Below are 26,280 nucleotides of genomic sequence, written 5' to 3'. Positions count from 1 at the left end.
CCTTATAATAAAACGTGTTTTCTGGAATAATTATATTCTTATGCTTATATTGTAATGACTTGTAGTCGTCGGAAATCCAGCTTTTGTGTTGGCACTGCAATATAACCCAAAATATTATCAATATCATTATATTATTTAACACAATGTATTGTACAAAATAAATCTGATTCTAAACCCAGATCTATACCTTCAGGAAACTGAACACCTATTCAACATCTGGTTTACTGTTGCACACACTGAGATTTAGACCTATGATTTTCACAAAACACATGTTGACAATAGAGATTGGCCGGAATGGAGAAAACAGTGATTATTGTTGAGCAGCATTTATTTTGAAACACAGGTGGCATACAGCCAAACAGCTGAAGGCTACAGCAAGTCAGCGCAACAAAAGGTTATGACTCTTCAGTCATCACATTTAAAACAAGAACACAATGAAAAAGGGACACAGTAAAAAAAAAAATTAAAAAAGGATGAATACATGTTTTTTAAAAGGAGTAAGAATTATAAACACTGATTAATCAAACCATTTGACACCAGCTGTTGGAAACATTTGAGTATGTAAACATACTGTAAACATCATGCAAATTGTTCCCAAGTGAAATAAATGGTAAATACATGTTCCTCCCCATATATTAATGATAGCTGTGTAATAAATATTATATTAGTATCACTGTATACATATTGTAAACATGTTTGGTCCATGTTTAAGACTGTTTTTAGACACAACAGTTCTGTAAAAAAAAAGGAGAATAAATCATATTCAGTCTTTAAAGTAAAATAGCCCCAATAAGAGCCTCTTTCTCTCATCAGGAAAGGCCAGGGCCTAATTTCCTTGGAAAAAACACTGCAGTTCAACGCTGCCTTGTGCACCAGTATGTATAGGTACAGCATTTTGTACACCGACCATATAAGAATGCAAACGCTCTTCATTTCGGCTTGAATCTAATAAACCAATTAGCGATCATATATTTACAAATCTAAAGATAGGCATTCGTCATGTGGAGCATTGTGAATCCTGGGAATCTGTTCACGAAACAAATGTATATAATTAATCGTTCGGCCAAAACGGAAAGTCTTATCGCCCTTCATCTTGAATTGTGTTCTACAGGATATTTGTTAAATGTTTGTCGATGCTGTAATTGTTAAACACCCGATTAGTTACAGTTTATACAATTTGGCAAAGGTGGTCTGGCATTCATTCCACTGCGAACACACATCTGGGCTACGCTACGTATAGCCTACAGTAAAAGGCAATATTTACAAATTGCAGGTCATAGACCCACAGCAGTCTCTAGTGGACCTGCACCTCGTGTGGCAGCAGCTGGCAGCCGCTGTTGACATGGGTAAGGACTTTCTGTTTCAGCTGGGCCACCTGGTCCCTCAGCAGGCTGGCGGTGGAGGCCAGGTCGGTGTTGTGGCTTTTCAGCGATTTGACCTTGTCCTCCAGCCTGGAGATCCGCTCCAGTTTGCGCATCCGACACTTGGAGGCTGCAATCCGGTTCCTGAGCCTCTTTCTCTCGGCTTTCATGTCATCCTGTGAGTCAATGTCGATGGGAGACAGCGGCGGGCTCTCTCCGAAGCTCTGAACATCTGGGACCGTCTGAGGCTCCTCCTTCAGCGGCTGGACCCGAGACAGCTCCAGCGGGGCTGCCCCCAAATGGTGCACTGGAGGGGGTGGAAAGGGGACCGTGTCCGTGGAGTAGTTGACAGTGGTTTCCAGTGGGCCACTACCGTAACTGTTCAAATTGGTGTACACAGGTAGATCCGGCTGGACGGTGACCGGGGTGAGGTTAGCACCGAGGTCCAGGTTGGTCTGCCCGGCTCCGTTCAGCTGGTTCTGCTTGTGTAAATCCTCCAGTGCCTTCACGAAGCCCTCGGCGAACTCCTGCTCGTCCGTCACCGTCTTCGGGTAGAGGAAGTGGGAGCTGGTCGGTGTGGTGGTGACCATCCCATTGGACTGGATGATGAGTCTCTCCAGCTCCGGGGAGGCCAGCTTGAGAAGCCCAAGATCCGGGGAATTGAGGATGCTTTCGGCGTCGCGGAGATGCGGTTTAAGGTCTGCCTCCACCACCAGGCTCAAGTTAATATCCTTCTTCATCATTATTTTCGTGAATAAAACCAGCTCACTCGCTCACAACGATGCCTCACCCATAACCTCGCAAAAATAAACAGCAGTGTAAAATATCTGTTTAATTAATGTGTCTAAGAGACTTACTGAAACCCTGTCTTCTGTTCTCGAGCAGGATCTGAGTGTGCTGCACGCCCGCGCGCACTGCCTCGAGCTTTTCTAGGCTGGCAAGTTCCATTATGTCACATCAGCGCGCGACCGCATTGGGCAGAAATTTCGTTTTCCATATTTTTATTTGAATAATGGGACGAACCGAGCTAAGAGGAGGGGAATCTCACTCTTCAATAGGAGGCAGTGCCCTTATATGTAATAAAGTAGGCTATTGTATCTACTGTGTATTATTCCTCAGAACCAACATTGTTGTTATTAGCAGTGACAGTAGATATTGAATCACACTTTCTGAAAAGATTGTGCTTGTATGTTACTCTCATTCATATAATTTTCTGCTATATTCTGAAATAAAAACTTCTACAAAGATGTATGTGGACTCCATTCTATTCTCTTTATCACCCAGAGGTCATATGAGATTTGGCTCCTTTAACGTTGGCCCTTCCTGTTATTGCAGTTTCTCCCATCAACATGAACCAACATAGTTTTTGTTTGTGTAGCTGCAACTTATTTTTTAGGATGTCAATGAATGACCATCCACCATCTTTTCAATCTAATGGGTTTTTAGTTTTTTGCAAATGTAATTTCAAAGAATGGAAGCTTACATTTCCTTTAAACCACAACCGTGTATGGTCTGTTATTTCGTTTTTTGACCATTGTGGTATTTAATAAAAATGATAGGATTCAATCATTCATGCTAAAATCAACTATAATGATATATAGTTGTAGGCTATTCTCCATAACAGCTGACTATCTGATTAGCAAGACATATTTACAAGCTGTGGAGGAAGATATAAAATGTTTCTAACCACCGACCATCAGCGATGGTCTTTGGTACCAGGTCTGTTGGGAGGAGAAATAAACCAAACACATTTTTTGTCTAAAGTAACACATCTGGATTGTTCTGCAAGGGGAACCATATGGTATGTGTTGTTTTGTATTTCCTATTTGTTGAAAGAATAATTGTTGCTGAATTGCAGGATGCAATGAAAATATCAGCATGAATAATTCTGGAAATAAAGAATTGTTGATATCTCCTCAGAATGGCTTATTTCTGCTTTACACCCTCAGCCAAGACACTTGTTTTATTAATAGAGACTTTGAAGAAGTTGAATCTGAAACTGGTCTGATTTCAACACATGCTTTGGTCTGATGGCGGTTATTTTGAGTTAAGAAAAAATATAATTTCAGATTCCACTTAAAAGTTTCCATTTTCCATCAAAGATTTGTACATTTTTTGCCAATTTCTTTTTGACACCTTTGGATTGATAAATGATCAATCATATCTTTATTGTCCTGTGTTACTGGTTAAAATGTCAACTTTTCCTAGACTCTTCCACCAAATTTAAGAAGCTACTTTCACTTCACTTTATAGTCTTACTGGATTTCTATCTCCTATGATCTTAAAACACTGTAATCACTTCAAGCCACAATACATTCATTTTAGAGATAGTATTGAGATTTCTCATCAGGTAATATTAAAAAACATATTCAATTCAACTTTGCAGGGAATTTTTTCTTGTAATGTGGCAAGTATGGTTTCCTCTTCTATGATATTGTTTTACTTTTTTCAATAAATACACAGAGTATAACTTAGTTCCTTCACTAATGAACAGTGCTCTGGCTTTTAAAGGGTTACACACAGGAGGTTTGTGCGTCACAGGTAGGCCCCAACCATCACTGCCAAGCTCTGTGTGGGTGGATCACATGATGGACCCTGTGATGTCAGATCTCTTAACACTGTGGCGGAAATGGAGGTGTGTGGGGGTGGGACCAACAGAGGAGAGATATTTTTGTTGAAAAAAGCTGAGTATGGCAAGCAGTAGCTAGCTGTAAAAAACATAACTACACACACACACACACACACACACACACACACACACACACACACACACACACACACACACACACACACACACACACGCCTTTCTGAGGAGATATCAACAATTCTTTATTTTCAGAATTATTCAAGCTGATATTTTCATTACATGCCGCTTTTCACCAACAATATATATATATTTTCAGTTAAAGGCAGCACTAACTAATATTATTTAATTATAACATTTTGTCACACGTGTATCTTAAGTTTTAGATCTTCACTGGATGAAAATAAAACCTCTTTTGAGTTTGCAATATCAATTTTTATAAAAAGATCTAAAAAAGTTCTTTCAAACTTTGTTTATAAAGGTTGTAGTATCCATGTTAGTGAGCACATTTTCATGGCAAAGATCCAGCTGACAGGTGGGGAATATCTAAATGATGATCAAACAGCATTCCGTAGATATGTGTAGTATGTTTTAAAAATTGACACGAATAGATTGGAACAAACATCAAAAGTAGTCCTGCAGAGCAGACAGTTGCTGCATGTCAAAGCAGATAGTGACGAGCTGTAAGAAATGCAAGTCATCATAGGAATGGTTTAGCTTCTGCTGTGTCACAGCGTTAGAGAAATCCGGAATGTTCTGTATTGTATTGAGCAACATATGGTTAAAGGTTTTATCAGAAATCAACACAAGAAACTTAAATCTTAGCTTGACCTTTATTTCTATGTATTTTTTGTGAACATAGTGTGATCTTTGAAAGCTAAAGCCCAACACATACAGAGAAGCGTTGTTTTGTTTTGCTGGCAACTGGCACAAGAGAGCATGTACATGATGGGTTACAAGCTTGCATTCTTTAAAAGTGGTTAAATGACAGGTATTTGACTTGGTGTTGGCATGTGCTCAAAAGTAAAGCAAAGGCACGCATTTTTTTGTGGTATTTATCTTTTCAAGCATGATCCTTTTGGGTTTATATGGATTACAGTTTTTTTTCAATTGTCAAAACACGTTTTTTGAAAACATCCCTTATTTTCTCATAACACATTTTTTGAAAAATGTTTTAGTTTGTTAGCAAGTGAAAGAAACTGTAAATCACAGCTGATGTGATGTGACCTCATAGGGTTATGCTGATGGTAAATCCACATGGTACATCCTAAGTAACCCCCCCCCCCCCCCCATATCAAATTTGAATAATTTCTAACACTAAGTTCCTCCACTGGCCCTGATGACGCAGTTTCAAGGAAGTTCCACACTCATTGAGGTTATAGAAACATCTGCAGTGTGAGGTTTCTACAACTAGAGAGTGTGAGTGTGTATTTGTGTGTGTTTTTGTGTTGTGTGTTGTGTGTGTGCATATAAACACGTGCCCACACATTTTTTTTTTAATGGTAATACATAGTCTGTTAAAAACATAAAAACACAGCAAATTATAATATTTGATTACACATGGAACAAAATAGAACATGATCACACTTGAATGCTACCACATATTTACAGTCTTCAGAAGAGGTTTATGAGTATATAGTTGAATTAGTTAGGAACTCTGTATGCTATTTATTCGTGAAATCATCTATGCAGTTTACATTATATGGAAAGCTTTTGTAACTCCCATGTCATTTTAAAAACGCTACCATCAAGTCGCCAGGTGTTATTATTAAGAAGCACTGTCAATAGCGCCTTTTTAAAATGAAAATAAATAAAATAACATGAATCAATTAGAACTAATCATGGTTTATCATAAGGTCACTGACTTTGGCTTTGTGTTAAGAGGTTGCTGTTGTTATTGCTTTTTCATGACATATAAAACAAGCAGCAGCAGCAGCAGCAGCACCACATATTCACTTTAATTATGTTGTATATAAAAACTTTTTTTTTTCCTGCCACATAAAACATAAACTGACTGTAAATATAAATGCTTCCTGTCGTCACAGAAGTGAATACAGACGACTATGGAAGGACACAAAATCAGACAAACAGGGTCAGTTCAGTGATTGCTGTTGAGGTTTTATTATCAAATCCTTGGACAGGCCATCAAGGGTGTCAGTTGAAACAGGAAAACAAATAAGAAGGGGGCAGGCAAGGAAATTCAAAGGCTAAAGGCAAAGGCTCAGGCATGCGACAAATAAAAAAAAGGCCAAGGTTTTAGGTAACTGTCAATGGGCTTTAATGATGCTAGGAAGTACATGTAAGAGGAACATGGAAAATTCAAAAACGTGGCAAGCAGTGTGTTGAATAGGGCAGGGGATGTGAAAACAGGTGTGTGGGTGGGAGGAGATTTCAGGTAAAGACTGGCAAGAGAGTCTGAGGGCATCTAGTGGCTGGTTTGACGATGGCAGGTCTGGGGATTTCAGAGGAGAGTACATTACCTGGGGGCAATGAGTCAGGCCACGCTAAAAAAAAACAATCGACTAGAAAATATGACACATGTCCAGAGGCTGTCCAGCTAATTGGGAATGGACTCTATTACTGGAAAGCTAGGCATAAGAGAAACTTTCATGCACAATAAAAACTAAAGAATTTACCACTGCTGCACTAAAGCTTGACAAACTATTTTGAAAAGATGGCATGGGTGTGTCCTTGTGGTAAATAACTCTACCTGCATTATGACCCTATTCACAATAACTAATCCACAACAATTGATAACATGAATCAGTAAGTGTAAAGAACACTTCAGCTCAAGTTTGCCTCTACCATCGTTCATTGCAGAACGTTAAAGCAGATGCATGATATGATATTGTGGGAGTTAGCAGGCCCGTTTCTAGGATTTTGGGGGCCCTAGGCAAAGAAGTTGTTGGGGGCCTTTAAAAAAAAAATTTCCGCAATTCTGTGCGTTTTAATCACAAAAGAGGTCAAACATACACTGAAAAGTAGCCTTTATTATTTTTTTTATTTCCTACTGAAACTGCTGCTTGCGGCCCTTGGCCTCAGCAAATGCAGACACAATCCCCTCCAAGTCCAAAGACCTGCGGACGTCACTCTCAATTGACATGAGTGCCAGTCCAGAGAGCCTCTCTTGGCTCATAGTTGACCTCATGTAATTCTTTATGCGCTTCAGAGATGAAAAGCTCCTCTCTCCGGAGGCAACCGAGACAGGAAGGGTCAGAAGTAGGCGCAGTGCAATGCTTAAATTGCTGTACAGGTCCAACAGCTTCTCACTGTATATGTAGTCCAGCATTTTAAATGGGCACCTGGATACTTCATCTGGAAAGGTGTGGACAGCAGAGTTGATCTCCAATGCCAAGTCGTCTGCATCAATATCATGGAGGGTTTGTTCCACTTTCCTGCATCTCTCATGCAATTTCCCAGTCTTGATTGTGGCCCTCATGATATCAATGCTGAACAGGAAGTCGTACAGGGCATACACCCCCTCCAGTCTGGAAAATCTGTCTTTTAGGCTGGTGATGGCAGTGTCAACCAAAGGCAGGAAGAAGTCCCTTCTGAAGGCCTCTTCTGGGGTCGATTGGGTTTCATCTGTACTCTCGTAAAGGAACTGCCTTTTCTTTTTACGTTGCCTTTTCTCAGGCAATTTCCTCTCAATTTCCAGATCTTCTGCAATCTCCATTGCATCCGTTTGGCTTGATGCGAGTCCATTTTCCCTGAAATCTTCTAGGTACTCTGTCACTCCCTCGGTTTCTTTTTTCAGTGTTTGCATTGAAACATCCGGGCTCTGGAGGAGCTTGCTCATATGGTTAACCTGATACAAAACGTTGTACCAGGTTATTGTGCACAGAAGAAAGGACCATGTTTTAAGCTCACCATGTAAGCTTTTTGCTGAGGACATGGTCTCTGAGTCCCCCTTCTCTGTAGCATATGTCTCCAGTGCTGACAGTCCGTCTAGTATTTCAGGTAGATGGTACCGCACTACCTTCACACTGTCAATTCGGGCCTCCCATCTCGTCCCTGAAAGTGGCTTAAGGGTGAGCTGCTTCACATGCTGCTTCAAAATTGCCCAGCGGTGCACAGAGGAACTGAAAAGGTTGTACAGTCGTTGCAGCATACCAAAAAAAGACATGGACAACACTGAAGACTTGGCAGCATCTGACACAACCAGATTTAGTGTGTGACTGCTGCATGGGATGCATAGCGCCTTGTTGTTCAGCTCTAAAATTCTTGCCTGCACACCCTGTTTGTGGCCCATCATATTGCTGCCATTGTCGTATGACTGCCCACGGCAATCTGAAATGCTGAGGTTGTGCTTCTCCAACTGGTCAAGCAGGATTTCACTGAGCCCTTTACCAGTTGTGTCTTCAACATGTACAAATCCCAAAAAATGCTCAGCACTAGAAACAGGTGTTTCACAGTTGACAATCCTGAGAACAACAGAAAGTTGTTCCTTGTGGCTGATGTCAGGAGTGCAATCCATGATCACGGAGAAGTATTTTGCTTTGTGCACTCTTCTTGCAATCTCCTGTAGGATTTTGTCTCCGACCAGCTGAATGATTTCGTTCTGAATGACTCCACTCAGGTAATGCACCTTTGTCTCTTTGCATTGTATTCGTCTGATGTGTTCATTCATTACCGGATCAAACTGTGCTAGGAGTTCCACTTGAGCCAGAAAATTCCCATTGTGGCGATCATACACGGTACTGGTAGTTCCTCTCAAAGCCTGGTTGCGTTCTGCCAGATGGGAAACTATGGCAATCACTCTCCGAATCACGCCTTTCCAGTGTTCAACTTCAAGTTGCATCAACTCCATCTGTCTTTGATCAATCAGTGTACTGGTTTGCAGTCTCCTCTGAAGGTCGTGCCACTTTTTCACATTGTCACAGTGCACCTTTGTGCACTCGTGTTTTTTTAGGCGATAGGAAAGGTTCTTCCATCCACCGTAGCCACAGGTCGTTAAGGCATTGTCACGCTCACGCTTCCCGAAAACAGTACAAGGGAAACAGAACACTCCATCTGTGTGGATGGAATACACCAGCCACGATCGATGTATATTCTCACCATTTTTCATGGTTCTTTTGTAACTGTCCTTGGTGAATCTTCGAGGAGGATTGTCTAAGTTTTGCGGGAATTCAATGTCCATGATTTGCACAGGTCCTTTTTTGACTATTTCACAGCGCATACTGCTTGTTAGGACACTGGGCCAACATCCTGGGTCATCACTTAATGTGGTGCTTGCAATACCTACAGGTACCCCAGTTCTGGATGGTGGGGTGGTCTCTGCCATGTCAATGTCATCTTCCTCTTTGTCCTCCTCATGAAGTGGAGATGGAGTTGATGGCACTGTTGAAAACATATAGTTGCAAATTAATTTATAGCACAATTGCCATGTGGTAAGTACAGCAACTAGGGAATGGTGATCTACTTGTATAATGCTTTAAAAAGAAAGGGTCATTTTAATACACTTTCATAGCACATGGGTGTTAGGTGATAAGTTGAAATTGTGCGGCTTAATGCACCTTCTGTTGAACCACTGCTGGGAAGTGGTGTGGATGCTTCCACTTGCTCCTCCTCAAGTCGTGATGGAGTTGATGGCACTGCTGAAAAATATGTAATTACAAATTAATTCATGGCACAGTTTCATGTGTGAAGTACGACAACTAAATGCTTAAGGTATGGTGATCTACTTGTGTAACGCTTTATAGCAAATGGTCATTTTAATACACTTTCACAGCACATGCTGCTATAACTTTGGGTCACTATGATAGGTGATAAGTTGAAATTGTGCGGCTTAATGCACCTCCTGTTGAACCACTGCTGGGAAGTGGTGTGGACGCCGCAATGTTGTCTTCCACTTGCTCCTCCTCATAAACATGTGACGAAGACGATGTTGATGGCCCTGGTGCAAAAATAAATAAATACATAAATAATATTCTTTTTATTTATATTGCACATTTTGCATGCATTGATCTCAACAACTCAGTTATTCATTAACATTAGTGAATGTCCCACATATTTGAAATGTCCAGAAGACTCTGTGGGCAAGTGGAATGAATACACACAACTATGACTTGAATTAGAAAAATGTAAAGTCATTTTGATAACATCAAGTGTGTTGATAGAAGGCACTAATAATAGGTAGAAAAGAACGTTACCTTCAGTAGCACCAGAGACAACACTTGGTAGAGCGGGATGAAGAAATTTCAGCAATGCCCCTTGGAGAAAGAATAAGTACTGTATGATTAGCTTGGTTATTTTTCAAATGCTTTTGAAATCCTATCATTTTACAGTCTGATAATTGTGGTGAAATAGATATTAAAAGCATTACACACAGTTCCTACTAGGCGGTTTAGTGGCGGTTTCTATACGACTACAGGTGAAGCACTGCTTCACCAAAAAAAAGTAAAAAAAATAATAATAATAAAATCTTACAATAATCCCGTTTTCACTGGTTTGAAAACAGAAATACAGTCACTAAGACGAGCTGTTTTCCTGAAATCAATTCTGTGAGTGGCAACAGCGCCATCCCCGCACCCGTGGTGTGTCTGTGTGTGTCTGTGTACTGTCTGTGTCCCATAGAAAAAGCTCAAAGCTATCGGTACAGTTTTTAACGGTGGTCCAGTGGTATTTACAGCTATCATGGAGACCAACAACAACAAACAGCAGAATAGGTTTAGAAAAGGATTAATTGACACTAAAGTGGCTGTTTTCTTCATGTGGCTGATCTGCGCCGGGATGTTAACCGTTAAAATGTAAATAAAGTAAGTAAATCAACCCAATGGTATTCTAGCAAAATTATTGTAAACTCCCATGTTAATCTCCTATTAAATAGCTAGCTACTACAGGAATAACTATTTCACTGGTTGTCTCAAGGCTCTAACGACTGAAAACATATGTGAAGTTTATTTAGGATATTAAGAGGAATTAATCGTTGATCAATTTGGCCAGCTGATAACGTTATGAACTTATAGTGAAGTCAAAGGTAGCAGTTTAAGTTTGGTTAGCATGCTAGCATGCCAAACCACTGGTTCCTAGCTAGTCGTCGTTACAACCTCGCTACTCTAGCAAAATATGGTATACCCTGCCTGGCACAATTTTCATGTTGATTGTGTATATTCTACTTACCGGTGTCTTGTTTTCTTTTCTGCTCCTCTTCCCTTTTCTTCTTCTTTTTTTGATTGCCGGAGAGATAATTTCGCTTCATTTTAATTTTTCACTTTTCACTTGCACTTGACGCTGTCGCGCTAATGCATGGGAAAGGGGGGCCCCCTCGAGCTGGGGTATTTCGACTACAATGTGTCGTTGCGCTTTTCGGACATCGCATGCTCTAGGGAGGCGCTGTTGCTGCCCTCGCAGTCGCAGCAGAGCCCTTCATATACAGATGACTGCTTATTATTATGAAGCTATTTAAAATCGTCATTGCTGTTGAATACATGACCTGTCTTATTGGTATGCATGTTGTTTGATTCATGTTGCATTTGTATCAGACTTTTCTTTGAATTTTGAAAAAAAAAAAAAAAAAAAAAAAAAAAATCTTAACCTGTCGTCTTTGGGGGGCCTCCTCCTACTCGGGGGCCCTAGGCAATTGCCTACCATGCCTACCTGAACGCGACGGGCCTGGGAGTTAGAGTTGAGCTCCATCTTGTTCCTGTTTAATTTAAATTGTGCTCTACCTTCAGTTTCACATACAGTTTCATATTTGTTCATTGTGAATTTGGGTCCATCTTACAAAGGAGGCAAAACATCAGCACACTTATATTCATTGCAAACAACCCATGTCCAATGTATGTTCAGCTTCCAGCCCAATTCTTATTTGTGGTAGCATGAAGTAGCTTTGTAAATTCGTATACGTCCTGTTGACTCTTTTTTGCCTCACTATGGCAATTCTGCATCTAAAAATTACAATTTAGCTCAAACAGAAAATACAATTTCTTTGTTTCAAAATGACCCATCACAAACCTGTGGGCAATGCCATGTTTAATCTCTTCACTGCTATTTATCCCAGGCGCAACAGGCAACTGCTCAGCTGAAGTTTCCTTGGGCAGAACACTGAATCTCTGACAGCTGTGGGGCAAGAGCTCCAACCTCTGACCTCCCCATAAAGGGTGAGTATAGTACATCTGGTGATGAATACAATATCCCATTAAAAACAGTGCAGGTACTAAAACAAGATGTTTTGAAACCTTCAAGTGCTGTCATCCTAATTTCAGAGATACAAATATGGCTTTGATAAAACATTATTTTTGAGAGAATTATCAATAGGGGGAAAGAGACGCAGAGTGATGGGAATTATGTTTTTCAAGGCAGACTGGGATTAGATGCAGTTCCATAAATCTGTTGGGCAGCTTGGAATACTTTGTGCCCAGTGGTAAAAATAGTCCTTCCCGAGGGAAGGGATGACGTGGGCAGCCTGCCTGCATCATCAGCCACAAGTCAGCTTCATCCTTACTGGAAGAGGTAGAGACACTAAGTGTGGGGGGAGCATCAGTGATCACTATGGCAACACATGCAGAGTGACGCAGGTAAGAGGAAAAGAAAGGGAGAGAGGTGGTGATTGGCTGGCGCCTGCACTGGTTTGTGTCTGTGTGTGTTTAGAAGAGATGTGTGGGTGGTAAAGAAGAGGAGGAGGCCTCAATAGCCCAGAACTGAGATTAGCCCCCACACCCCCAACCAACACGCACGCATGCACACACACACACACACACACACACACACACACACACACACACACACACACACACACACACACACACACACACACACACACACACACACACACACACACACACACACACACACACACACAGACGGTCAAATCCTGTTAGCATGGTCAACAATTCAGCCTAGCAATGAGATGATATGATTAACCACGCTCCTTGAGCACCGCCTTCAGAGGCTGTGGAAAAACAGTAATTTTCTCACTTTCGAAGGCCATCTTGGATGGAAGCATTTTAAGAGGAAATATCCTTGCATCCCCCTCACATGAACTGAATGTAACCCACTGTTCCATTTCAGTGCCAAAAAGGCCCTTTGGCCATTTAGCTGCCTTGGCGATGCCTTATTTCTGAATTTAATTACACTTGAAAGGTTGTTGTACCCTGTCCTTTTTATACAGTTGTCTCTACTGTTAGCTCCATTCACCTTTTACAACCCCATCTGTTTTGTCTTGTTTTTTTTTATTGAATAATGAATTTTAGAATATTATTCAGAAATATTTTTCAATTATACAAAACATTAAAATAGAGATTGGGCGAAGTTGTTCCAACATTTCCATGTTTTCCATGACACTGGTATTGTTGATATGAATCCATCATTAACAGAAATAAGTTAGATTTGAAATCTCAGACTGGTTTTTGCTTCCAGTCAAAATGTACTCCTTTGCCCCTTGAAGCAAAAGCTGGTAGTAAAGCATTATTTGCAAGGAATGCATGGACCCACTCATTACAGTGCCAGAGTAACACAGGGTGTCTTTAATCAGAGGCCTTTTTCAGACCAATGACTGAAAAAGATTGCTGAAGGAGGTCCGATGTAGACAGTGTGTCCCCGTTGAAAGTGTCTCTATCCATGATTTAGTTGCTCCTTTTTTTCATAACACTTCACTTAAGATATGCTATACCAATATTGATATACTAGGTTTTGGTGATGACTGAGGCAGTACAGCTCTCTAGTGACAGCTGCTGGACAGTTGGAGAATGCCAGGGTCAGTAAAGGAAGGACACATTGAATGCATGTAGATGGCATTACACTAATTTCTGGAGCTAGAGGCAGCAGCAATGACAAAATCATACCCGTGTCCTATTCATATATGATTCAATTATGTTAAGTCATACATAAGGGCCACGGGCCTCATTTAATAGGGCTTGCACTTTGTAACCCTTATTGGCTTGTAGGAACATTTCTCAAGCTTGGGACTGTTAATTAGCCTGATTAGATTGGTAAGTTTAAGAGCAGTAACAGAATGTAGCAGTAAAAATATTGGAATTGAATTCCAGTTTGTTTTTACAAATAGCAGACAAGAACATTATACTAAATAAATACAACTGCTTTAACAAAAAAGTTGTTTTATTCTCATGTAAATAAATTACAACATTGTCTTTTGTTACAAAAATAAATGAAATCCAACCAACATGGAACAAAGACTTATCCATTTCAGACTTAAAATGAGAACCCTTTTTTCTCTGGAAATCCTAATGATCATGCGTCATTTGTGAATGCTTTAACAAACCGCAGAAAATCACAAACAACACAAAAGTGAAAAGTAAGTTAAAAAAAATATTGGGGCAACAGAAGCCGGGCTGGGCAGTTACTTTACTTTGAGAATTACATCTGAGGAGAAAAGTTGACAAAACAACAAATAAAAACCTCTACCAGTGTGCCAACTGAAGGAAAACTGTTTTTAGATAACACAATGTGATGACACAAAATGTTTTTGCAACATTGTAATGACACAATGATGATACTAAAGAAGTCAGCTCTTACTGATAAACTGGTATATGATCAAATAAAAAGAAAATGTTTATACCAACTGATGTGCTAAAAAACAAAATTAAGTGCAAAAGCACAGCTTCTCTTAACTTCTCTTAAGTGTGATTTCTGCAACTGTCAATCCAGAAAAACATCACAGCAGAAGGAAACACCAGAGAGTTAATTTTATCTTCACGTACTGAAGGAGAAATCGCTCAGACTACAGGATGTGTTGCTGAAGGTGTAATGTTCATTCAGTGCTGGTTCTTCATTCCCTGTGGTTTGCCGGGTTTCTTATCCTGCTGCAGTTGCAGCTGCTGCTGCTGGCCCCGACCAGGACCAGACATCCCTCTGCCACGGCCGCCAAACAGACCTAAAAAAAGAAATGAAATTGTATAAATGACAAATATAGAGAATACTACAATATTCTTGTAACAGTATGAGAAAAATTAACATTTTAGTAAATGAAAAAAAAAATCTCGTATTTAATTTTATGCCAGGTTTTTTTCCTGTTATATAATTACATTTCTCACCTTTTAAACATTACAATGCATTTTGAGATTTTATTTACAAATCTTTATGTCAAAACTTTCTGCTCCTGAGAGCATGTGGACTTTATATTATGAGAAATTAGGAAACAACCTTAAACTATCATGGCAATATCAATATTATGACAAAGGAAAGTTGTATCCTTTCACCTCGGCCGACTCCTCCTCCTCTTCCTTTGCCCTGCTGTTTGTTCTGCTGAGGGCCTCCACGTCCGCGGCCCTTTGACACCACCTCCTCCTTCACCATGTCGATGATCTCATCGGGGATTCGCAGGTACTTGATGGTACTTCCTCTGATGTAGCACTCAGGCATCCTCCAGAACTTATCTCCGTCCTGTTAGAGTGGAGAGGGGCTGTCAGTGCATTCTAATCTTTATGTGGCCGTTTTTGTAAAGAAGGTAAGCACAACCAGCTTCAGTCTATGACTTTTTGTCTGTAGAAGAGCTGTTGTACTGTTTCCTATTCTGTTGTTTTGATTAGTTTTTTAGAGCTGCAAAGATAAGTCGACTTAAATATTAAAATGTTCTGATTTGCTCAGTTGTCCTGTTCTAATAAACTGAGTATCTTTGGTTTTGGACTGACTGACTTGAGACAAGGATGGATATTTTTCACAAGTACATGACAATTTATTAACAACCCTAAAAACTAAGTAGCAGTTAATAATGCAATTAATATTGAAAATAAACACAAGTTGCAAGCCTGAGTGTGAAATACTTTGTTTTCCATTGGTCTTATGTCCTTAATTGTTTGTGGAATTATTTACATGTCAAAAAACAAAATAGGAGGGATACTTTTCCCTCCCAGGAGTAAGAAGCACTGCATCTACGGTTTTAGTGATAGAAGTGACGTGAGGCCAGAGCTCAGCTTTACCCTGGAGGTGCAGATGACTTCTCTCAGGTTGATGTTCATCCAGTTGTCACAGCTAACCAGGTGACCGTTATACGTCTCTCCATTTTTCAGCTCCACCAGCTGCAGAAAGTAGGGACACAAAAAACAAGCAGCTGCTTGAGAGTCCTTGCAGGCTCGATGACAGAAACTAAAAGCACACGTCATGGACACACTGGTTAATATTATGTTGCAGTTTACATGCCAAATAATTGATGAACTAATGTAAAGATAAAAGACAGTAAAATAAGTTGCATCTTCAGCCCTAACATGAAGTCTTCAGTGTTTTCTCACCATAGGATGGTTCTGGGCAGTCTTAAGCAGAGATAGTGGAAGCTGGAAAATGCCAGAAAAACATGTCACATATTATACCTTGATACAGAAAACATGAAGATAAACTATAAATTACCTCATAATATTAAGTGTTCAGTGTTACAAGTTGTGTAGTTTGAAACAGGTGTGAGTGTACCATAATATAATACTTTACCATAAATGAAAAGAAAATACCCATTTGTTTTTATATTGTATGTCATATCCTCGACCAGTGATTTATCAGGATGTTTTAAACACTGTTTATCACACACTGGCATGTGCGCTAACTCGCCATACGTACCGCAAGGCAAAAAACACACTTTTTGTGAGTTTTATGTTAAATAAGCTGAGATCACCACTTTAGCACAATATTAAGTTTTCCTTTAGCGGCATTTTAAGCCTACACGCACTTTAAAACAGCCGCTGTGTCAATTATGTTTAGTTTAGATACCGTAACATAAGCTAACTTTACTTAGCTAGCACACACACCATTATGTGACCCAGCGCTACAGAGCTGCTAACACAGTTAGCTGAGCAGCAAACTTGCTATCGAAAACATAAAAGTTAGCTATTAACGTTTTTATCATAAAACTACAATTAAATACTCACCATTGTGATAGTATGGCTTTATGTTTTTGTGTTTTCACTTTTCTTCTTGGCTCTCCACTAACACAAATGTACCTTACTGTTCTTCTTCTTAGTTGTTTCCGGCAGTACGGTGTGTGACAACGGCTGTAATAGAAGATGATGCCCCCTGCAGTCAACAGCAGTCACTGCAACGCAATTATAATATAAGTAATGAGTGCCTACACAGATTGGTGAAAAAAAAAGTATTTGTTTATAATTTAAAGTCATTTTAATGTGTGCTCAGAAATAGGCACCATGAACAAAGGCATTGTTGTAATATTTAGTAGGACGCATGAGGACTGATCCAGAAAGGGAAGAAATAAAGAAAAAACAATTTCAAAACAAGCAAATAAATATGAATCTAAATAAATTATTTTAGAGAAAAAACATCCCTTTAGCATCTTATAGGAGCACATTTCATATTGTTTAACCTTTGATAGACATAGACTCAACACACTTTCTTATTCTAACTTTAAAATAGCTTGAAAACTGTCCTTATGGATATGACATTTATACAGTTAAATTAATAAACTGACATTTAGCTGATCTTTCTCGTTTATTAACATTTTAAATCCTAGGCTTCTTGCCTAAAATTATATTTTTATTGGGTATGAATTAAATTAATTGGATTTATTATTATTATTATTGTTCATTCTAATGTTTTTTTTTAGAATCATAATGTGTTTAAAACAAATAAACGGTTCTTCATATTTCTTTAAAAAATAAACATCGAAACCCAACAATTGGACAAGGATTGAAGCGATGAAATGAACGAACAATTTTTGTTATGGATATTTTTCACTTTTGAGCTCCTAAAATCAGCGAATATTGCTTACGTGATGACGTCACGCCTGACGCAGCCTACAGGCAGCAGGCCGGTTGTTTTGTGTCTGTCTGGCAGACGGAGCCGTCGGCTGTGGAGGGAACTGTCTCTCTTTGCTTTCCTGGATCACAATAAAGAGCAGAAAAAAGGCAAAGGATCCTCTGCAACAAGACGGGAGATGGACAACAGTAAACGGACTGTGGTCGTTACAGGTGTGTTGTTTTTTTACCAGCCATTGTTGTCGTGTATGCACTATGCAGACTGAACATCAGGGTGGAGGAAAGTGGAGGAAAAGTTGTGGAGGTGACAACTGCTAGCGTTAATGGCGTCAGGCTGTTACTGCTTCACTCCGCTGCCAGACAGTTTGAAGAAACGTTTTGCTTACTAGTGACATTATCAACAACACATCAGTGGTATTAAGTATGTTTTTTATACATACAATTAATGCTGCTGACAAGCTAAACGAAAATATATTTTCGTTGTTGTTTCCTTTCTTTCTTCAAAGTAACGCTAAACACACAATAATAGCCACGCTAAACACAATAATAGCCAACATTCAGTTCAAATGTTATGGAGCAAAGTTATGTTTTTTTACTTTCTCTTTTTTATGTGTTTCAAAAATAATAAATATAAAATGAAAAATGCAGTCCAACCACAAAGGAGCAATGTATACAATTCTATAAAATACAAAGGGAGATTCTTAGGGAGGTATTTGGAAGTGATGTTTAAGTTTCGGTTAAACAAGTAGCTGCAATGTTTTGTGTTAATTGTTTCACAACAGTTGGACTAGTTCTCCTCACCAGGTCTCTGTCCAGGCATGATGTCATTACAGAGCTGGGCAAAGTGCTTAAAATAAATAAGATAATAGCAAACCAACGATTGTGTAGCAGTTATATTTATCCTAACTGTATTATGTTCTGTCCAATGACTTTGTGGAAGCGCATCCATTTTATATCATATTTATCACATTGCTTTGCATCATAATGTGAAAGTCAGGAAATTGAACTGTTATTTTTTGGCTGTCTTCTCCCATAAAAGCAGCTTTCCATGATTCATTTTAGGAAACACATTTTGCATATCCATTCATTAAGTAAGAACAACTAATGTTTAGAGAGATAATAGAATATAAGTCAATATTGATGATTTTATTTTGTTGGTTAACCAAAACAAGACTCACTGCAACTTTATGTCCATAATTAATAGTTATAATTTACTAAATGCTACAGTCTTGACTTTTGAATCTGTGGAGGATAACAGAAGCAGAGAGTTTTCAGACACAAAGGGGTGTAGAAGCTCATAGCCCCAGCTGATACGGGACGTGTAGATTGCCTGGGAACAGCACCTTCACAATAGCAGGGCCGGCTGGCAGCTGTCGGCCCCTCTCTCTGCTCCTTTTCAGCTGCCTGTCAGACAGACAGATCCCCCTCCACCCAATCCCCAGGGACTCACTGACCCTTGGAAGGGTGGTGGAAGGGGATCAGTTATAGATCCCTATATAAACAAGCCTGAGTGAATATCTATAGGCCGCTGCTGAGATTTTATAGGTTGTACTGAGTGATGCATGGAGGGACTTTTGGTGATAGTGATTGATTTTAATTTGGTTATTCAACAGAAACCTTAGACATGGAAATTAGTTTCGTAGGAGTGTTCAGGTTTTTTCTGAAAATGTTTTGGAAGCTTATGTCTGTGCACTTCTAAAATTTTAAAGTACAAATGCAATCTTCAGCTAATAATTTACAAATACAATTTATGACAGTATCTACCAGTCATAAGACATTTAAATGTATTTCTATTCATGCCATTCCAACTGCATAAAGTGTCCATTTAGACATATAATACTATTCTGTTTGTTACACTACATTCGATATATTCTTCTCCATAATTCAATGTATTTGTCTTTTTTTGTTGTTGATTGCACTCTATTCATCTGAGAAAAACTGACACTCCATCGTGGTATTTCATTTTTCTGCTCGTGCAAATGCAAGTTTACGTAATTATGTGTAGAAACCAAACAGACAGACCAAAATAACGTACCTGTTTTCCAGGTTTTGGGCCATTTGGTGAGCACACCGTCAACGCCAGCTGGATAGCAGTACAGGTATGTACTACCCCTCTATTGCTGTTTGAATTCCCATGTTCATTTTTTATTTTTTATTAATCAAACCAACATCAGTATCAGTGTGTTGAGGTTAAACCCAGACTGTTTGACCCATATGTTCGTAATTAAAAACAATTTTACAAACAACTTACTTACTTGACTTTGTGTAAATTAAATAACTAATTAACTAGACCTTTTACAAAATGCTTTCTATTCAATCTGGACTCTAAACCACTGATTACCCCTAAATATGGCACACCAACTAAATGAAGCTTATAATGTTCTCAAGACTTGACCTTGCATAAGTAGTCTTCATGGAGAATTGTTAATAAACGTAATAATATTAAAAGCAACATATGAGCAATTGTGTCTTGAGTTTTCGGCGTGAAGCCTGTTTTTTAGTCGGTCACCTGATGCTCTGGTAGCTACTGGCCGGCTTCACACAGTGCACCAGCATGTCGAGGCTCTCCGTGTCCTGCTGGAGGAGCTGCATGTGGAGGATTACAGTGGTTGTCAGGGTGTCTAGACACACTTGATAAGGATATTAAAGGCAAACAAAAGGCTGCTTTGTGGTAGGGTCAGAGACGTGGTCAAACAAGACTCTTTTCAATACGTGGGGGTCAGTGTCCAGGGCTGATTGTCCTGCAGGGAGATGGGGGGGAGGTGTCAGTCCACTGGCTGTGAATTTGACACAGATTTATCTTACTTATAATTTGTATGATTGCATCTTTTCCATCTGTCGTTTCTCATACTATTTAAGACATTTAAAAAAAAAAAAGTTGTTTGGAAAGGACAAGGCAAGTGAGAAACCACAACATTTTTAACCTGTGATTGTATTTGTTAAATGTAAACAATGTACACAGCAATTAATATAAACATCATTAACTTATATTATTATCATTGGTTCTGATTTTAAAAATTGTATTAATCAGAATCTAAAACAGTGTTTGCCTTTGAACTTTTTCTGGATAGATAAAAACAAGCACTACAAAAGCCAAGAATCATAAATCTCAAATAACAATTTTAACCAAAAATCTGAAACATTTTAATTAAATATCTATATATTTAAAGACAATTGGAAATATATCTATTATAAAACCAAATAGCTGTACTGTTTGAAATGAACACTAACGTACTTAATATTGACCAAGGAATATTCAAATGTTCACAGTTTAAGGACACCATGCAACATCCTAATCTAATGCTGTGCATTCATGTAAAGGGGCTAGTTAAAAGTGGAGACGACACATTAATGTGAGGTATTGTCCATTGGGTGGGATAACAGTCAGTGTCAGTACCCTTAAGCCAACAAAGGGCCAATGTAAGAACATATTTTGAAGAGAAAATTTGCAATTTACAGGATGTATACACAGATGGAGAAAGGAAAAAGGTTGTTGTCGTAGTATTTTCATAAAAGTGAATACATCCAAAGGTCCACCATTTTGTCTAATTTTAAACTGAAAAAAAGGATTCCAACTTTGATGTGTTTGTTCGGCCTGTCAGGAACTGAAGAAGCTCGGACTGGGCAGTGAAGTGGACCTGCATGTGTCCGAGGTTCCTGTAGAGTACCAGACAGTCCAGAGTTTGCTGCCTTCATTATGGAAGAAGCATCATCCACAGGTAAGACGAGAATGTGGAGTTACTTCTCCAAACTATTGCACTTTTAAAACTTTAAACAACAACTCTTGTCTGCCTCAGTTCCAGGATAGGTTTCATTTTACTGCCACAAGATTCACATGTTTTGTCTAAAGGCAAATGAAAATTATAATTGGATATGCTAAACCCTGAGAACAATCTGATCATTAGACCTTTGTCTTTTGTTAAATTAAATTACGAAATAAAATGAGAACATTGATATTTAGGTTTTAAAGGGCTCCACATCAGCTCTGTTTAGTAGTTCTTGGACTCAGATCTTTGATTTGCTTCTTTCATTCGACACCTCAGGGTGCAAAGAAGCAGAGATGATGCTGCCATAGGCGTGTTGTGATACATTTTTGCTTCTGGACAGTAATATGAAATTCATTCTGATTTGTGTTTGTATTGCTTCCTTTGTTTGCCAGTTGGTGGTTCATGTTGGAGTCTCAGGTATGGCCACTACTGTCACGTTGGAGAAGTGTGGCAGAAATCATGGCTACAAGGGCCTGGACAACAGCAGCTTCTGTCCCGATTCACAGTGTTGCATTGTGGGAGGCCCCGACTGTATCAACTCAGTTATTGACATGGAATCAGTCTGTAAGAGAGTGACGTCCTCAGGACTGGGAGTAGCTGTGTCTGTCTCCAGAGACGCTGGAAGGTAATCATTTAGTTTATTTTTTTATTGTTAGAATTATGCTTTTGTTTCGATCACATGCTCCAGCTCCTAAAGTGATAAAGACATGAAAACACGTGCATGTCACTTTGTGAAACCGACAAATCAGCCATCAACTATATGCACTCACTGCATGGAGACCTACATTTGACTCAACAATTTGCATTAAGTCTGAGTGACTAAAAGCTGAAGCGTGACTGTGTGTGGAGTGGAAGTACGATTTTACCATGGTTGAAAAAAAAAGTAAAATCTGTTCAGGCTGTTCAAATCTGACCATAACGTTATAGCCTTCATAAGACAGTTTATTGCAGGAATGTAGAATTTGATTTAGTTTTTACTTGGTGTACTTAAGAAGACTGGCAACAAAGTGTGATTTTGGCATTTACGTACTAGAATTTATTTCACTAACCAGCTGATAAATGTGCTGACACTGATGATAAACTCAAATCAGCCATGTTGGAATATTAGAAAGGCTGTAGTAATGATTGGTCTGTCTGATCTTCATATGATGTCAATAAATAATATGTTTCCGCATCCAAATCTCTAAAACAACTAGACCTATGTTATAAATGTTTCCATACATTTTCTGACCTAAGAAAATCTGTAATTATAATCAAAGCAGCATCCTGTTTGATTTTGTCGTCTGCAGTCGATTCATCCCCTTTGAGAATGCTTCTGCAGTGGTTATTTGCCAAAAGCTGTCATAAATAGATTTCTTTTATTCGGTTTTAGCCAGATCTAGGTGGCTTTTAACTGTACATTTTAACAGTAATAAGGATTTTGTCATCCACAATCTAGATATTAAGATCTGAAAGAAACAAGCTGAGCCAGAGTTTGCGGCAGTACATATTACTTTTTACTGTTTTTTTAAAGTAATAAGTTACATTATATTATTACTGTCTCTGAACTGTAATGCGTTACACTACTTTTGCATTACTTTGCATTACTTTCACCAAAAGAACATGCTAAAATGTAGTTTATTGCAGCTCAATATTTAAAGCTATCTATCTAGCAGTACGTGCTGAAAATTAGGAAAAGAGCTAGAAATTAAACTCTTGCTCTGTTTAAGTGGGCTAAATAATATTTGTTACCGGTAACATTACGTCTCTGTTTGTTATTAATAACATGTTAGTGGAGTCTCTGCACGGCCCTGTAACCTACTGTATATGAACGAGTCTCCATGGCAACGTTAGCTCACCTTGACATTGGTGTGTTAACGCGGATTTGGCTGACAAGCTGTCTAACAGCCGGCGATTCCACAGAGGACAGAGGCTGCAGATCTTCAACACTCCGCCCCGAGTCTCTCACTTCTCGGGTTTCAAGCAGCAGAGCAGAGAAAGTTACCTTCTGTTGCTTTGGCCTGCGCGCACTCCTGTCTTTTTCTTTTCTTTTCTCCGAGCCTGCAGCTCTGCATTGTGAGCCTGCAGCTCTCCATTGTGAATCTGTTTCTGCAGCCCTCTGAACCAACAGTAAACAGGCTTACTGAGTTACTATTCTAACCGCACAATTATTTCTCTGGTGTCGGAATGTCTCATGATGTTTGTGAATTCTTAGAAACAAAACACCACATCATTTCAGTTTAAAATGTGTTGTAACTCCATTACTGAGAATTGTAACGGGTGTTATATTACCCAAATTTCAGAAGTAATGCGTTATATTACTGTGTTACAGCAAAAAGTAGCACATTAAGGTAACTCCTTTACTTTTGTAACATGTTAGACCCAACACTGGCGGTAGAACAATTCATGCGTAGTGATTGTCTACAGTGAAGGTTTGCAGAGATTTACAGATGCATTGCTTTCTCCCTCAACAGGTATCTGTGTGATTTCACCTACTACACTTCTCTGTACCTGAGCCATGGTCGTTCTGCCTTCGTTCATGTGCCTCCTCTTGGAAAGCCTTACAGCGGGGAAGACCTGGGCCGTGCGCTGCAGGCCATCATCCAGGAGATGCTGGAGCTTATAGACCAGGCCGAAGAGAAAATCCACTGCCAGCACTTCCACTAAGTGACCTCCAGATGCCAACCAGCCTCTCCGACCCTCAACACAAAAGAAAAATTGCACTTAACCACAAGTAGCCAAACTTTTTTTTTTTGTCTTTACTTGGTTAGAATGAAATTTCAGTTCGTCTCCAGCATTTGTTTCTTTTTGTTTTAGGTTTGTCTTCATGTTTTTTCAGCACTGTCTCAGTTTTGTTTTTATGTCTCCCGATGGTGAGAAGATAAAATGGGAGTCTCAAGCCTAACTGGGCCATTTCACATTTGATGTTGAATTGTTTCTTGAGTCCTTTTTCTTTATAAGAAGTTGTTATTTTTGCCTTCTTTTACAAAGGTTATTTAATCAGGGAACGGGTTGGTTCCAGCTCATTTTCCCCCAAAGTTTTGTTGGCCCAACACTGACAAATCAAAAACACCTCATTGAGATCTGGCCCTTCAGGCTGTGCAATGTTATTTTACAGATCTCAAGTTCAGTGATTTAGTGGTAGGTTTATCAGAACTATACTAAGGCTGCACAATTAGAAAATACAAAGCATTGCATGTATTACCACAGACATTTTCATATTCAATTAAACAAGTTGTGTTGTTTATTTAATGTGTTGCTATCTTTTAACTTTACTACATAAACAGTTTACAAAATTTGAAGATTAAACTGGCAAAAGCAAATGTTTTTCGTTTTTGTGCAGCACTCACTTTTATTCCTTGATCAAAAGCTTTCTGTTACTCATTGAATCAGATATAGCTGCTTATTTTACCTGAGGATTTGATTTGATGAATTTGAACTCTCAGTTCAGTCAGAGTTGGGCCTGTCATTTTATTTCTGTAGCACTTTCTTTATTTTGTTTTTTACATTTTTACTTAGTCTGGAATATCGACAGTAACTGTAGCCATGTGAATCCTAGTATTTACCATTTTATTTTCAGTCACCTTGAAATATGTTGCTTTCAGACATAAAAACATCCATATATTCCAAGTGTTATTATTATTATGCATGTGTGGTATGCTTTGTAGGTAGGATTGGCTTTATTTTCCTGAGCTTTGGTTTGATTTGACCTGTCAAACAAAATGCTGCAGATTCCCTTACTGTGTTTGTGAAGGTGCCTCTTCTAGTTATGTTCGGTTTTATGTAAAAATGATTTTCTGTTTCACTGTGTATGCCAGCTGAGTCCTCATAAAGCCTATGTGAACAAACAGTTTCAGATTTATCAGATTTACTATAGGCTTAAATGTTAAATGGCCTTCACTCTACTTCCACAGAAAATATATTTGTCTGTTGTAGACTTCATAACTAGTCTTAGAGTTGCAGCAGTCCATTGGCCTTTCATTGGTCTTTGAATCAAATGTTTTTTCATCACTTAAGCAAGTTGATGCCACTAAATTTGTGTAAATTGACATTATTTTAAGCTGTGTGTATCATTTTAAATGCCAGCAACATGGTTTGTACCATAAGGTGAAGCTGATCAGAACTGAAGTTGTTCTCAAACTGTAATTGTGTGTTTTGTCGTTAACCAACAACTAAAACGACTGAAGTCTTGGCTGCTTCTTTCAACAAGTCCTTAAGAGTTGTTGACGTTGACGGTGAGGTGGTTGTTCTGAGTTTGCTGGTGCTGATATTTTACTGTGTTAGTTTGTGAGTGCTGAGAAGTGAAAGGGTTTTGGAGGAGCTGCCCCCTAAAATGTTGCTCACAAAAGTGAAAGCCTCAAGTTTACAAATGTGATGACCTCTGACCCTGTGCCTTGCAGTTCTTTATGTATGTAAAAGGCCTTACAATACCCAGCAGGTCAAAGATATATTACTGATGCTGTCCAGTCAGATGTGTGGCTACCTCAAAACAACTTTTTTTCTTTATCTGTGTGTGTGCTCTGTTGTACAATAACATTAATGTTTCTCTGTTTAGGGAGAATCCTCTGAGGTGTCATCTGCTTCTGACATTAACATAGCACTCTATACAACGAGCAATCTTGGCTTTTAAAACGAAAGTCTTTGAAATAAAAAGAGTTAAGGATTACAAGTTGTGTCTTTGTTTCTCTTATTACTATTATGTTTATTAACTTAAATCATCAGTCACATCTATTAAAAGCTCCTACAATGTTGCATAACAGACAGTACAATGAGAAAAGGCAAGTATGTGTTTCAATGTAAGCAAAGGAACACTCAGATTTTATATGTTGTGGTATATAAATTGATGATTGCATACTAACAATTAGATAAGATGTATTATTTTTGTAATACAGTCATTCTGCATAACAAGTATTTTTACTGTTAGCAATTTAAAA

At 38.9% G+C, this 26,280-nt stretch overlaps 3 protein-coding genes across 3 annotated transcripts; 1 reads left to right on the top strand and 2 right to left on the bottom strand.

Annotated features, from left to right (window-relative positions):
* Nucleotides 1-310: 310 nt before the first annotated feature.
* On the bottom strand, nt 311-2,275 carry LOC134869546 (transcription factor JunD-like). Its single transcript, XM_063891245.1, has one exon. The coding sequence runs from the start codon at nt 2,102-2,104 to the stop codon at nt 1,295-1,297; it is 810 nt and encodes a 269-aa protein (XP_063747315.1). The 5' UTR covers nt 2,105-2,275; the 3' UTR covers nt 311-1,294.
* An 11,711-nt stretch (nt 2,276-13,986) lies between these two features.
* lsm4 (LSM4 homolog, U6 small nuclear RNA and mRNA degradation associated) lies at nt 13,987-16,914 on the bottom strand. The gene is made up of 5 exons (XM_063891159.1): nt 16,761-16,914; nt 16,134-16,175; nt 15,825-15,923; nt 15,105-15,288; nt 13,987-14,779 (listed from the first exon to the last, which is right to left on the bottom strand). Exons 1-5 carry the CDS (start codon nt 16,761-16,763, stop codon nt 14,661-14,663), a joined length of 447 nt encoding a protein of 148 aa, XP_063747229.1. The 5' UTR covers nt 16,764-16,914; the 3' UTR covers nt 13,987-14,660.
* Nucleotides 16,915-17,630: 716 nt separating this feature from the next.
* LOC134869493 (pyroglutamyl-peptidase 1-like) lies at nt 17,631-26,009 on the top strand. Its single transcript, XM_063891158.1, has 5 exons — nt 17,631-17,813; nt 19,647-19,699; nt 21,203-21,319; nt 21,760-21,992; nt 23,821-26,009. Exons 1-5 carry the CDS (start codon nt 17,780-17,782, stop codon nt 24,011-24,013), a joined length of 630 nt encoding a protein of 209 aa, XP_063747228.1. The 5' UTR covers nt 17,631-17,779; the 3' UTR covers nt 24,014-26,009.
* The last annotated feature ends 271 nt before the right edge of the window (nt 26,010-26,280 follow it).

The sequence above is a fragment of the Eleginops maclovinus genome, chromosome 9 (genome assembly GCF_036324505.1).
Source record: "Eleginops maclovinus isolate JMC-PN-2008 ecotype Puerto Natales chromosome 9, JC_Emac_rtc_rv5, whole genome shotgun sequence".
In the NCBI taxonomy this organism is placed as follows: domain Eukaryota; kingdom Metazoa; phylum Chordata; class Actinopteri; order Perciformes; family Eleginopidae; genus Eleginops; species Eleginops maclovinus.
The sequence above is the reverse complement of the archived record's forward strand: the minus strand, read 5'-3'. Positions and strand labels throughout refer to the sequence as shown.